This window comes from Leuciscus leuciscus (genome assembly GCF_965113295.1).
Source record: "Leuciscus leuciscus genome assembly, chromosome: 4".
NCBI lineage: Eukaryota > Metazoa > Chordata > Actinopteri > Cypriniformes > Leuciscidae > Leuciscus > Leuciscus leuciscus.
The window spans coordinates 26,544,798-26,558,245 of record NC_138728.1 but is presented as its reverse complement, the minus strand read 5'-3'; the positions used below and the strand labels follow the sequence as shown (position 1 = coordinate 26,558,245).

At 43.8% G+C, this 13,448-nt stretch overlaps 1 protein-coding gene across 12 annotated transcripts in view; it reads right to left on the bottom strand.

Annotated features, from left to right (window-relative positions):
• Window positions 1–13,448, bottom strand: part of LOC309496316 (NACHT, LRR and PYD domains-containing protein 3) — a 94,831-nt gene that overhangs the window by 43,509 nt on the left and 37,874 nt on the right. For 11 of the 12 annotated variants that reach the window (XM_082166308.1, XM_082166313.1, XM_082166315.1 and 8 more), the window contains 2 exons: window positions 10,382–12,241; window positions 7,082–7,249 (listed from right to left, as the gene is read on the bottom strand). In XM_082166308.1, coding sequence (XP_082022434.1) covers window positions 7,082–7,249; window positions 10,382–12,241 — 2,028 coding nt within the window. The remainder of the gene's footprint in view (window positions 1–7,081; window positions 7,250–10,381; window positions 12,242–13,448) is intronic. The other variant, XM_082166305.1, reaches the window with a different exon arrangement.

Genomic DNA, 13,448 nt, shown 5'->3' with positions numbered 1-13,448 from the left:
AATATCAAAATCGACTGCAGGCGATGTTTTATGTTTTATCAAATAATTAATTGAAAACAGAACCCCCCCTATTTTTTGATGTGAACACCAATAGACTTATATGTCAGTTCACCGCTACACCAGAAGATGGCGCCTGAGCGCTCCTGTGAGCACACTATAGAGACTAGCTTTCTCCCGGGTGCGATCTCAGAAGTAAACTGATGCGCCAAGGGTCATTTTTCAAAAGTTTGTGTTTTCAGGCACCCAAAACGCAGTTTTTGTGTAAATGAACAGCCAAAATGCATAAAAAGTTTTATGTTTTTAGTTGAAGACGGTGTTGTGTAAACAGCCCCATTACATGACAAACCATGTGCTCACACCAAACATGACAAAAACACAAGCACGTGGCATGAACACCAATCACAAGCCTTGTGCTCAAACAAAACAAGACACGAACACGCAGCTAATGGGTTCACTCATAAGCCACATGTTCACTCAAAACATGACAACATAAAAGCACGCAGCCAGTGAAAATCATGAGCCGCATGCTACAAACTAAGCACTCACAAAACACGAGACAAGAGCGCACGGCGAGTGAATGAACACATAACCCGTGCACTCACACGAGAGACAAGACATGGAGCGTGAGTGTCCGAACCCCAACACGGAACCGAAACCAAACTAGACATGAGTGTCGGAATCCGAACACCATGCTCCGAACATGAAACAAGGCATACAGACAAGAGAGTGCACAGCTCGAGAACGCTCACACAAAGACAAGACAGGAGTGCCCGGGCTCCATCACAAAACCAAGTATAAACTAGACTGAAGTGACAGAAAACTGACACGGAATTGCTTAAAAAGTAAATTTATTATTTATAAAGCATTATTTTCCAGGTTATATTTTAAAAAAATTAAGTGGGTTCAGTAGCATAAACACGATCCTGCAAATCTAAATTCATAAAGTAGGCATCACGCTGACAGTGATATGCTAAGTTACTAGACAACATTCATCTTCAAAAAGATCTGTCCATTTCTGCTGACACAAGCAATTAAGAATATTGCCGATACAACAATGTTCAGCAGAGTAGACATTATGCAAATGAGAAAAACTGTGCGCCATCTACCAATTGGAGTGCAGAAAGTAATCTGCCGCCTGATACAGTTGGATACTTTTTTTTGAGTAGTTCCACCTTTCTAGAAACCAGGGGGTCAGGACTTGACCAGTTAACAGGTCTCCATTAGCACTTGTTGATATAATGAAAGTGCACCACTCTATGACAAATAGTATGTTACCCAATTGACGGCCATTTAAAAAAAAACTCAAGCACCCACTCATGAAACAAATTTAACACATCTTTATTTAGCATACAACAAGAGACAACAATAAGACTATGTTCAGACTGACAGGGCTTCAGATACTGCTTTGGATGCGACTGCCTGCAGGGGTGGAGGGCCGGCGCGTAGCGGCAGGTGCACAAGTCCATGGCGAATGGCCGGCGATGTCCAACCCAGGTGGAGCTGGCAGGTTGAGGGAGCCCGGTGACGTCACAAGCCCAATGGTCGACAGTGGAGCCAAGGGAGAGAGGAGTGTGGCGGAGGAGTTAGGGCCGAGGTGGAGTGGTGGGGACAGCGGCCAGAAGTGGAGCCAGGAAACCCCCCAGCCCGGTCGAGAATAGCTCATTGGATTCCCCAGGTGAATCCCCGATGCAGTGAGGAGGTGAAGGGTGAACAATAGGGCAGAATGGAGATGATGAAGACAGGGCTGGAAATAGAAGTGGTGGTGGAAGAGGGAGGGAGAGAGGGACCAACATCTCTATCTCCCAGTCCAGTATGCACTCACTCACTGCGAAAGGTTTTGTAGGCAGGGAACCCCTCTATTCCCTCGAACTTCACTAATATTCCCTCTGTCACAGGCTCATTGACCAGCTTCCACGGCAGGTCAGATTTAAAGGACTCAGGCTCCTTTCTTTGCGTAGGCAGCTCCATTGCGGCAGGTGCTGGCACTCCGTCTGTTGGGGCCTCCGGCTGTCGTTCTGTGTTGCAGGGTGGTTTTAGGGATGGTCTCTGTGATGGGGAGGATCGGGGGTTGACATTCTCCAGATATCTGAGGACGGCCTCCCTCCAGGTAACTTTGATGTCTGGGAGGTCTATTGGCTGATGGTAATTCACCCTGATGCACAATAAAGATTTCAGCGTCTCGTCATTGTAGGCGTTACGTTCGGCGAGACGGCAAAATGTAAAACAAAAATCCGCAAAAGAAAGTCCTCTTCGGGCTAGGGCAATAAATGCGGTGGAACTATCCATAATCCTTTCTGTCACAGTATTTTGTAACGAACAGTTGTAACGAACACATGACGAAGAAGAAGAAGAAGATCAAGTATTGAAGTCTTAATAGACATCCAGAAAGCAAACATAAATGAACTAAATGAATGGGTAAAGGGTACACTGGGGTTCCCCCGGTGGAACGTTCTGTTGCGATGCAACTGTGTCCTCAGAGAGCTTCCTCCCGTGGTGACCCTAAGCACCCCTCCAAAGCCTGTAGGTTTTTCCAAGCAGCAGCCTTCACCTGGGCCGCGACGTGGAGGTGGTCGCAGGAAGGCACCCCAGCCTGCTCCGGCCCCGCGCACCACTAAACGCCAGGCTAAGCGACGCCCCTGAGACGGGCTGTTCAGAGATGGTGATCAGTTCTTCACAGGAGATGGTAGCAGGACCACTCCTTTCCCAGCTGCTCGCCCAAGGCGGGCAGCACCCCAATCTGGTTAAAGAAAGAAGTGACACATCCATTTCTGAGCCACCAGAGGTCTCGGGTGACAGTGTACGCCGCTCACAAGCCTCACCACTCTCGTCCCCCTCTGTCGCCAGACCCCTGGCAGAGCAGGCCCCCATGGAACGCTGGTCCTTCCCTGGCCTCCTCTGTCAGGACGCGGCAAATGACCGTGCCCCCACACCAGGACGCTATGCCTCCCACGTCCGGGCCGGTCATTCTGCCTCGCTGCCCCATCGAGGGTACGTCTGTGATTCGCATGATGCCGCTTGGCTAGAGCTTCCCAACCTGTCCCGCTGGGTCACGAGAACCATCAGGCTCAGCTACATGATTCAGTTCGCTCAGTTTCCCACTTCCGGGGAGTCTGCTACAGCTTGGTTGGTGGCAATGCCCCTATCATGCGAGCGGAGGTCGCCACCCTACTGGCAAAGGGTGCGATCGAGACTGTCCCTTCAGCCGAAATGAAGTCCGGCTTCTACAGCCCCTAATTCATTGTACCCAAAAAAACCTGGTGGGTTACAGCCAATCCTGGGCCTGCACGTCTTGAACCGATCTCTCCACAGGCTTCCGTTCAAGATGCTCACGGCCAAACGCATTTTCGAATGTGTGCGGCAGCAGGATTGGTTTGCAGCGATCGACCTGAAGGACGCCTACTTTCATGACTCCATTCTTCCTCGACACAGACTGTTTCTGTGGCTTGCTTTCGAGGGGCGGGCATATCAGTACGTGGTTCTCCCATTCGGGCTAGCCCTGTCTCCTCGTGTCTTCACGAAAGTCATCAAGGCAGCCCTTGTGCCACTACAGCAACACAGGGTTCGCATCCTGAACTCGATGACTGGCTGATCAACAGATGCCTCCACCACGGGCTGGGGTGCCATGTGCAATGGTAATGCTGCCGCGGGCTCCTGGACAGGACCCCAGCGCCTCTGGCATGTCAATTGCCTCGAGCTGCTGGCGGTACGAACCAGCACGTACTAGTCCGCTCAGACAATCCCACGACAGTAGCGTACATCAACCAGTCTACGGTCTACGGGTGGTCTACGTTCCCGCCGTTTGTCACAACTCACCCGCCACCTCCTCAGTCAGAAGCATCTGAGGTTGAGCCATTTATACCCCAGGAGACCTGAAACGTGCAGCCAACGAGCTCTCACAGTTTCAACCTCTTCCTGGAGAATGGAGACTCCATCCCCAGACGGTTCAGCTGATTTGGGAACAGTTCGGCGACGCACAGGTAGATCTGTTTGCCTCCCACGACTCTTCTCATTGCAGCCTGTTTTATTCCCTGACCGAGGGCACACTCGGCACTGATGCACTGGCACACAGCTGGCCACGGGGCCTCCACAAGTATGCGTTTCCCCCAGTGAGCCTTCTTGCACAGACCCTGTGCAAGATCAGGGAGGACGAGGAGCAGGTCATTCTGGTTGCGCCTCATTGGCCCACCTGGACCTGGTTCTCCGAACTAGTACTCCTCACGACAGCACCTCCCTGGCCAATTCCTCTGAGGAAGGACCTCCTTTCTCAAAGACGGGGTACCCTATGGCACCCTCGTCCCGATCTGTGGAACCTCCACGTGTGGCTCCTGGATGGGACGAGGCAGGTTTGAGTACTCTACCACCACCGGTGGTGGCTACCATCACTTCCGTTAGAGCATCGTCCACAAGACATGTCTACGTGTTGAAGTGGAACCTCTTCATCACCTGGTGCTCTTCTTGCTGAGAAGACCCCAGAAAATGCCCGACCAGTGTCGTGCTTTCCTTCCTGCAAGATGGGTTGGAGCGAAGGCTGTCTCCCTCCACCCTCAAAGTGTATGTTGCCGCTATCGCCGCACATCACGACGCAGTCGAAGGTAAGTCCGTGGGGAAGCACGACCTGGTCATCAGGTTCCTGAGAGGAGCGAGGAGACTAAATCTATCCGCCCTGCAGAGTGCTCCCTTTGAGCCTTTGCAATCAGTCGAGCTTAAGTTCCTGTCAATGAAGACAGCGTTCCTGGTTGCATTGGCCTCCATCAAAAGGGTAGGGGACCTGCAGGCATTTCCGGTTGACGAAGCGTGCCTGGAATTCGGGCCGGCCAATTCTCACGTGATCTTGAGTCCCTGGCCTGGATATGTGCCCAAGGTTCCCACCACTCCCTTTCGAGACCAGGTGGTGAACCTGCAAGCGCTGCCCTTGGAGGAGGCAGACCCAGCCTAGGCACTGCTCTGTCCAGTATGCGCCCTCTGTGCTTACGTAGACAGAACGCAGTGTTTCAGGAACTCAGACCAGCTCTTTGTCTGTTATGGTAGGAAGCTGAAGGGAAAGGCTCTCTCTAAGCAAAGGTTGTCTCACTGGATAGTAGACACCATTGCTTTGGTATATCAGCAGCAAGGTCGACCATGCCCCCTTGGTATGAAGACACACACCACCGAGATTGTGGCTTCCTCTTGGGCTCTAGCGCATGGCGCCTCACCAACAGATATCTGCAGAGCTGCAGGCTGGGCGACACCCAACACATTCGCGAGATTCTACAATCTCCGAGTGGAGCCAGTGTCCTCTCGTGTACTCACTTAGCCGGTACTAGGATCTGCTCAGGTGTCTTCGCTTGCTCGCCATTCCACCCCTTGGACTGGATATGTGCGATATTCTCATCAGGTGAGCTTCCCCGAGAAGCCCTGAGTTCCTCCAGCGCCGTTGACGTCCAACGCCAGAGTTATGCCACCGGGAGCTTTCGCGTTGGCTAGGTGCCTCCATGTGCATGGTTCCACCTTTGGACAACTCCCACATGTGCATTTCCACCATAAGCCTCTATGAGCATGTGTCTTTCCCTTGGTCACCTTGCCCCCCCCTAGGATTGAAACAGTCCACCCTGCGGGCTGGACACCCCAGTGTTTCTCCATATGCAGCCCACTCGCGGGTCATATGTGTATTCTGTAAGACCCATGGGCATTTCCTTGCCATTGGCTCGTTTTGTAATACTCGAAGGTGAGCGGCTTTCTAAGCGAAACCCCATTCGTCGTCAAGACGTAACGTCTCCGTTCCCTACTCAGGGAATGAGGGTTACATACGTAACCGAGACGTTAATTTTCCACCAAAATAAAACCTCAACTGCAGTTTCCATCAAAATAAAGGCCAGGGTTTATCTCTAGTAAGTGAAGAAATTAGGACAAAAGTATTCTAATTTCTCTACTGTATCATAAAGTAAAATTATATACTTATGAACCATTCATTTTCATTTATATCAGAGTGCGTTTATTTTACAATACAAAGGATTTTCCTGTCATAGAAATAATAATATAAAATTTGTATCATTATTATTACTATTATATTCTAATTGTTTTGGCTTTCAACGAAGGCGGTCGCATTTTCTCTCCCTCTCCTCCCCCTTACCTCCCCTGCTTTGCTCCTCTCGTCTCGTCTACTTGTCTTGTACTTTGAGAGACTCTCTCCGCACTGCTCTCCAAACTAAGAAATCATGGATTTGATCAACTGGTCCCTCAACGCAATTGACACCATCTTCTCGACGAGAAGCTTGGGTTCGGGGGAACCTGACTGCCCTTCCGGAACTACACGATGGACGCGTGGGAGAGGTGGCGGGTCGTGTGTCTGGCGGCTCTTTCCATGGAGGACGTTGAAGATATCTACCTATTCGGAACCATGATAACAGGTTTTCTGCTGATTGGATTAGGCATTGCCCTGGTTTATCGAGGAATTAAGAAGACGGTGACAGCTGTCCAAAGCCCAAGGCTGCCCGTCATGATTGAAGCAGTGGGCAGAGCTGTCAGCACTCAGACTGGGACTATGAACCACAATATGTATAACATCATGGAGAAGCTCACAGCTTTGCAAAGGCAAATGGATCGATTCGGAGACCAAAATGGACCAGGAGAATAGTCGTGTAAATTGGAATGCGGCTACTCGCCCCAAGACCAAACAATCCCAATCTTATCTGCTTTCGGCCCCTCTCAACCAGCACTGGCCTTGGCCAAGGCCGCTGTTGGAACAACAACTCCCCCGGAAGAGCACTGCAGTGAGACGCTCTTGCGTTCCTTCCCCCAATCCCCAAAGACACCTACTGACTGTTGACTCTGTCTGGGACCTGATCAAGGTTGTCTCCATGGCACTTGCTGTGTATCGCTATGACAATCCTGCGGACTGAGGCACCTAGATTATGATGCCAGGCGTAGCGACTCTCCAGGCCTATACATACACGAACTCTTACATATATATACAGATATGCAAGTTCATGAGGTACATTTATTTTGCACACCACAGTATAATATACACAGGGGAAATCATCTGTTAGCTATAGTTGTAAAACACATATTCATACACATGTTTGAGTAAATGTGAAAGTCAAACCTCAGTATGTTCAGTTGCGACTTATTCAGTCTGGAACAGAGACGCATTACTCCCTTATCCAGCAGGTCATTGTTACTCATGTCCAGCTCTCTCAGATGGGACTTTGATGATTGTAGAGCTGAACACACAGTTTCACAGTGCTGATCAGAGAGACAACATCCAGCAAGTCTATAACAGAGGATGACATAGAGATGGGCACATACAATCATGTTATCTGTATCCTGTGCATAATAATTAACTAGTTTTATTAACTAGTTTAGTTAGTTTTGGTACTTTAGATTAGGGAACAGATTTTCACTATTAACTAGTTGCTTATTAGCATGCATATTAGTAGCATATTGGCTGTTTATTAGTACTTATAAAGCACCTATTAATGCCTTATTTTGCATGACCATATTTTACATCTCTTAACCCTATCCCATACCAAAACATAACCACTACAACAACAACTACTTACCTTACTATCAATAAACAGTGATTAGGAGTTTATTGAGGGAAAACTCCTAGTTAATAGTGAATATGTGTTGCCTAATAGAAAGTGATATCCTAGTTTTTTTTTTATAGATCACACCATAAATGCAGGTATCTGAACACAGATCATGAATTATCCAGCGGTTGGAAAACTTTCATAAATCCAAAATATTAATGAATGATGGAAGGTAAAATTGATTAAATATTATAAAGTTGTAAAGTTATATTATCTAGTTTTAAGACATGCTAACGACCATAGAATTCAAAAGGGTGTCCTTTCTTTTTTACATGACTGTGTATATATGTGCAATATATATATTACACACACACACACATACATACAGTATATATATATATATATATATATATATATATATATATATATATATACAGTCGTGCTCAGAATTAATCATACCCCTGGTAAATATTATCAAAAATGGCTGTAAAAAATAAATCTGCATCATTTATCCTTTTGATAATTCATTAAAAAAACGGGCAAAATCCTAACCTTTCATTGAAGTACTAAGAATTGAAAGTGGGGGGAATTGAAATCACATTATAAAATAAATGTTTTTCTCCAAAACACGTTGGCCACAATTATTCATACCCTTTTATTAAATACCTTTTTGCAATCTCCTTTTGCCAAGATAACTGCTCTGAGTCTTCTTCTATAATGCCCGATGAGTTTGGAGAACACCTGACAAGAGATCAGAGACCATTCCTCCATACAGAATCTCTCCAGATCCTTCATATTCCCAGATCCATGTTGGCGCTTCTTCTCTTCAGTTCACTCCACTCATCAGGTCAGGGAACTGGGACGGTCATGGCAGAAGCTTCATTTTGTGCTCCCCAACACATTTTTGTGTTGGTTTTGATGTTTGTTTTGGATCGTTGTCCTGATAGAAGATCCAACCACGGCCCATTATAAGATTTCTAGCAGAAGGCGTCAGGTTTTGATTTTTTATCTGTTGATATTTGATAGAATCCACGATGCCATGTATCTGAATAAGAAGTCCAGGACCTCCAGCAGAAAAATAGGCCCACAACATTAAAGATCCAATGGTATATTAAATTGTACACATGGGGTACTTTTTATCCTTGTGTGTACTAAACCCATCTGGCGTGTTTGCTGCCAAAAAGCTATTTTTTTTGTTTCATCTGACCACAGAACCATGTGCCGTTTGAAGTTCCAGTCATGTCTGACAACTGAATATGCTGGAGTTTGTTTTTGGAGGAGCGAGGAGGATTTTTCTTGAAAACCTCCCAAACAACATGTGGTTGTGTAGGGGTTGTTTGATTTTTTTTTTAATAGGCTTTCTGACCCCAAGACTCAACTAATCTCTGCAATTCTCCATCTGTGATCCTTGGAGAGCTTTGGCCACTCAAACTTTCCTCCTCACCGTCCATTAAGACAATATAGACACACGTCCAGGAGGATTCGTAACATCTTTAGTTGATTATAACTTCTTAATCATTGCCCTGATGGTCAGAATGGGGATTTTCAATTCTTTAGCTATTTTCTTACAGTCACTCTCTATTTTGTGATGCTCAGCAATCTTTTGCTGCACATCTATATTCAAAGAACTATATTCTTTGGTTTTACTCATTGTGATGGATGATTAAAGAACTTTGGCCTTTGTGTTTCCTCATATTTAAACTCCTGTGAAACAAGAAGTCATAGCTGGACAATTTCATGTTCCTAGTCACCCTGGTGTGCTAAAAAAGGTAAATATTAAGGAGATATTTTATTCATAAAACATTCTAGGGGTATGAATAATTGTGGCCAACGTATTTTGGAGAAAAACATTTATTTCATAATGTGATTTCCCCCCCACTTTCAATTCTTTTACTTCAATGAAAGGTTATTTTTTACAGCCATTTTTTTATCATATTTACCAGGGGTATGATTAATTCTGAGCACGGCTGTATATATATATATATATATATATATATATATATATATATTAGGGCTGTAACAGTACATGCATTCGTCCCCACGGACGTCACGGTTCGGTGCATGCAGTCGCACGACGAATACATTCAGTATGTATGGAGCGTGCACGGCAATTCATCGCTGTTTGCTACCAGTAAAAAGTGAAGAAGAAGTAGAGACGATCAATCGATATGTTTACATTTCTCAACCAGTGTTTCAACTGCGGAAAGATATCAATAAAACAGCTTGAGAATAATATATCACGTAGCATTACATTAACTTGGGCATTTAGTGTCGACAGCATGTTAGTTCCCAAGCGAAATGAACTCTAGAGAGAAGCATTTCGTATATGCACTATATTAGCCTATGCATTACATTTACTTAACCTGTAAGTAATGTCTTGATTATTTAATGTATGTTTAAATAAATTTGTCATGAAAACAACTCATGACAGCCACTGTGTAAATTATTATATTTCAAAAAATTAATTGGATTAGAAAATTAACTTTATAATTAGATTTAGAAGTTAATGCAAAACCTGCCTTATGTTCAATTTAACAGTACATACTTTTTTTTTTTACTTGAGTGTTGATTATTATATCTAAAAACAAATAGCAATTGAATTGAATAATTATATAATTATATAATTGTATATATATTACATCAGTTTGTAATAGAGTAATACACAGCAATATAATTGTAATAGAGTAATACACAGCAACATAATGCTGTGACAAATGCACATCTCACATCTCATTTGTATTTTGCTAAAAAAAAAAATTCAATTGTTATGTTTATTAAATGTTATTTAGAATTGTGAGACTAATATTTATTTATTGAACTGAATAGTGAAATAGCCATATCAACCCACCCCTAGTGATAACATGAATACTCACAGAGCTTTTCTGCAGTTCATCACAGCTGGTATCAGTCTCCATCTCCCCTCATATGATGTGTTGTATTTTATAGGCTCAAACTCATCCAGCACCTCCTCTGACATCTGAATCATGTAGGCTATTGCTGAGCAGTGAACAGGAGAGAGTTTCTTGTCTGAGTGTTTGTCTGATTTTACAAACTCCTGAATCTCTCTGCACAGAGTCTGATCCTTCACTTCCAGCAGACAGAGGAACAAACTGATGGATCTATCAGCTGAGAGATTATAACAATTGATTCTGTCTTTAATGTAGTGTGCAGTTTCTCTGATGGTTTCTGAGCTGTTCTCTGTGTGTGTCAGTAGATCATGTAAGAGTCTCTGATTGGACTCCAGTGAGATGCCCAGTAGGAACCGCAGAAAAAGATCCAGGCGTCCATTTTTACTCTTAAGAGTTTTGTCGGCAGCTGAAGTTAGTAGCTCACACAGAGTGTTTCTCTTAGACTTGTCTCTCTTATCTTCAAAATTTTCATATTCTTCACACAGAAACAACTTCAATGGCTCCATGTTCTTCATCAGATGGGAGTAAAACACATAGAAAGCAGCTAGAAACTCCTGAAAGCTCAGATGTATAAAGCAGTAGACTTTTCTGTGCTGGAGCACAGATTCCTCTTTAAAAATCTCAGTGCAAATCCCAGAATACACTGCGTCAGTGACGTCTATGCAACACTCTCTCAGGTCCTCCTCATAGAACATGGCATTGCCCTTAATCAGATGATTGAAAGCCAGTTCAGCAAGCTTCACAATCACTTCTCTGTTGGACTGCAGACATTTTTCTGTATCTCTCTTCTCATACTTCTGATTCTTCATGTTTATCTGAAGGAGCAAGAAGTGGATGTACATTTCAGTCAGAGTTTGAGGGATTTCTGCATCTTCTTTCGGGATTTTTTCAAGCACAGTGGCTGAAATACAACAGAAGACTGGTATGTGGCACATTATGTGGAGGCTTCTTGCTCTTCTAATGTAGGATATGATTCTTCTAACCTGATCCTCATCATTGATTCTTTTAGTGAAATATTCCTCCTTCTGAGGCTCATCAAATCCTTGAATTTCTGTTACACGGTTGATGTACTGGGAAGGGATCTGATTGGCTGCTGCTGGTCTGGAGGTGATCCAGATGAGAGCAGAGGGAAGCAGCTCTCCTTTTATTAGGTTTGATATCAACACACCCACTGATGAAGTCTCAGTCACATCAGTAACTCTCTCACTGTCTGAAAACATCTGTGTAATTCTGCTTTCATCCAAACCATCAAAGATGAACACAACTTTACACTCCTCATAAATCCTTGAGTCCAAATCTTGAAGTTTAGGATGAAAGTCCAGCAGAAGTCTGTGAAGACTGTATTTATCATCTTGAATCAAGTTTAGCTCTCTAAATGGAAGCACAAACATGAAATCTACATCCTGATTGGCTTTTCCCTCTGCCCAGTCCAGAATGAACTTCTGCACAGAGACGGTTTTGCCAATTCCAGCAATCCCTTTAGTAAGAACAACCTTTATTTTGTCTTTCTTACATTCTGGTTCATTTGAGGGTTTAAAGATTTCATTACAGAAGATTGGAGTGTCTTGTGAGTGTTGTGCTCTAGGTGTTTTCTCAATGTGTAATACCTCATGTTCATCATTCACCCATTCACTCTCTCCCTCTATGATGTATAGCTGTGTGTAGATCTGGTTCAGGAGGGTTTGATTATCTTGTAGTTTGACTGGCTCAAATAAGCTCTCATGCTTGTTCTTCATGCTGGTTTTGTGTAGGTCTTTGACTCTCTGTAGTTCATCATCAACTGGTTGGTGAGAAACCTGCTGCAGGTTTTTAGTCTGATCATCTCTGTGCACACAGCAAAAACATGAACACAAAGCATGAATGAAAGAGTGGGCAGTCCAAATTTAGAACTGAAACAAATGTAGGCTTCTATTTTTGCATCAAATTTAAGCAAAGTAGGCTAAACGTTAACATTGTGCGCCCAGTTTTTCTATAAAGGCTATATGCATCTCAACAGGTAATGCGTCTATATAATAGCTAGTATAGCCTACTTCGTGATATTTTAATTTGTTAGTAAATTTTTAACTGAAACATAACAGTGTATTAAATTAACATAACATAAATTAAACAAAATTATCGTTAAATTAAAACATTTGATGTTAGTCGGCAGCATTTGTGTTTTAGCATTCTTTATTATTTTAAGAATAAAATAGGCTTACATGATTAGCATAATTTTCTTTAATAAATAATGAAAACATTTCAACATAAAACATTGCAATAGAAAAATGTTACATCAATAAGCCTTTGCATGAGCGTAAGAGATTAAGCTTTCAGATGATAGCTTGGTGGTGAAGGCTACAACATGCGCCTCATGGGTCTTCAAGAGTTCAGAGTTCGAAACTCAACTCTATAAACTAATTTCATAATTTAGTCTTCAGTTTAATATTTTTAGAAAATAAAAACTTTTGAAATGTGCATTTATTGATTTGAAACACTTTTCAGAGCTTTATTATTCATTGTCTGTCCTTTTTATTAACATGCGTTTAGACGATAACATTGTAGACCCTATAGCTACATGCTGTTAACCGATGTTGGCCGACAGCGTTTATGTTTAACCAGTCTTGAAAAAAGTAAAGCGTTTTGTTTCATTATTAATGGCACATTACAACATAAATTTGCCACATTCCAGTGGAGCCTCTGTTGCGCTGCACAGACGACAAAACCCGAAGGTGCTGTTGAAGTAGATTATCAGCCGATCGCACCAGAAAATCACAATGGCCTGAAGATGATGAAGCTCGTCTTTAATCTGCTAAATCATTGTTTTGTGAATCATTCACGAAATTGAGATGACTGACAGTGATACTCATAGCAACGAAAGAAAATTTTCAAAACAGATCCATAGGCCTACCCAGAGCCATATAGAGAGAGAGTTGCGACAACTCCATTGACAACAATGGAACGCTTTTTTACAGCAATGGCGGCTCGTGGAGCCCCTCAATAGTTCCCGGAAGTAGCAGCAGCGCGGTAGAGCAGACCGTTTGTGATGGACTTT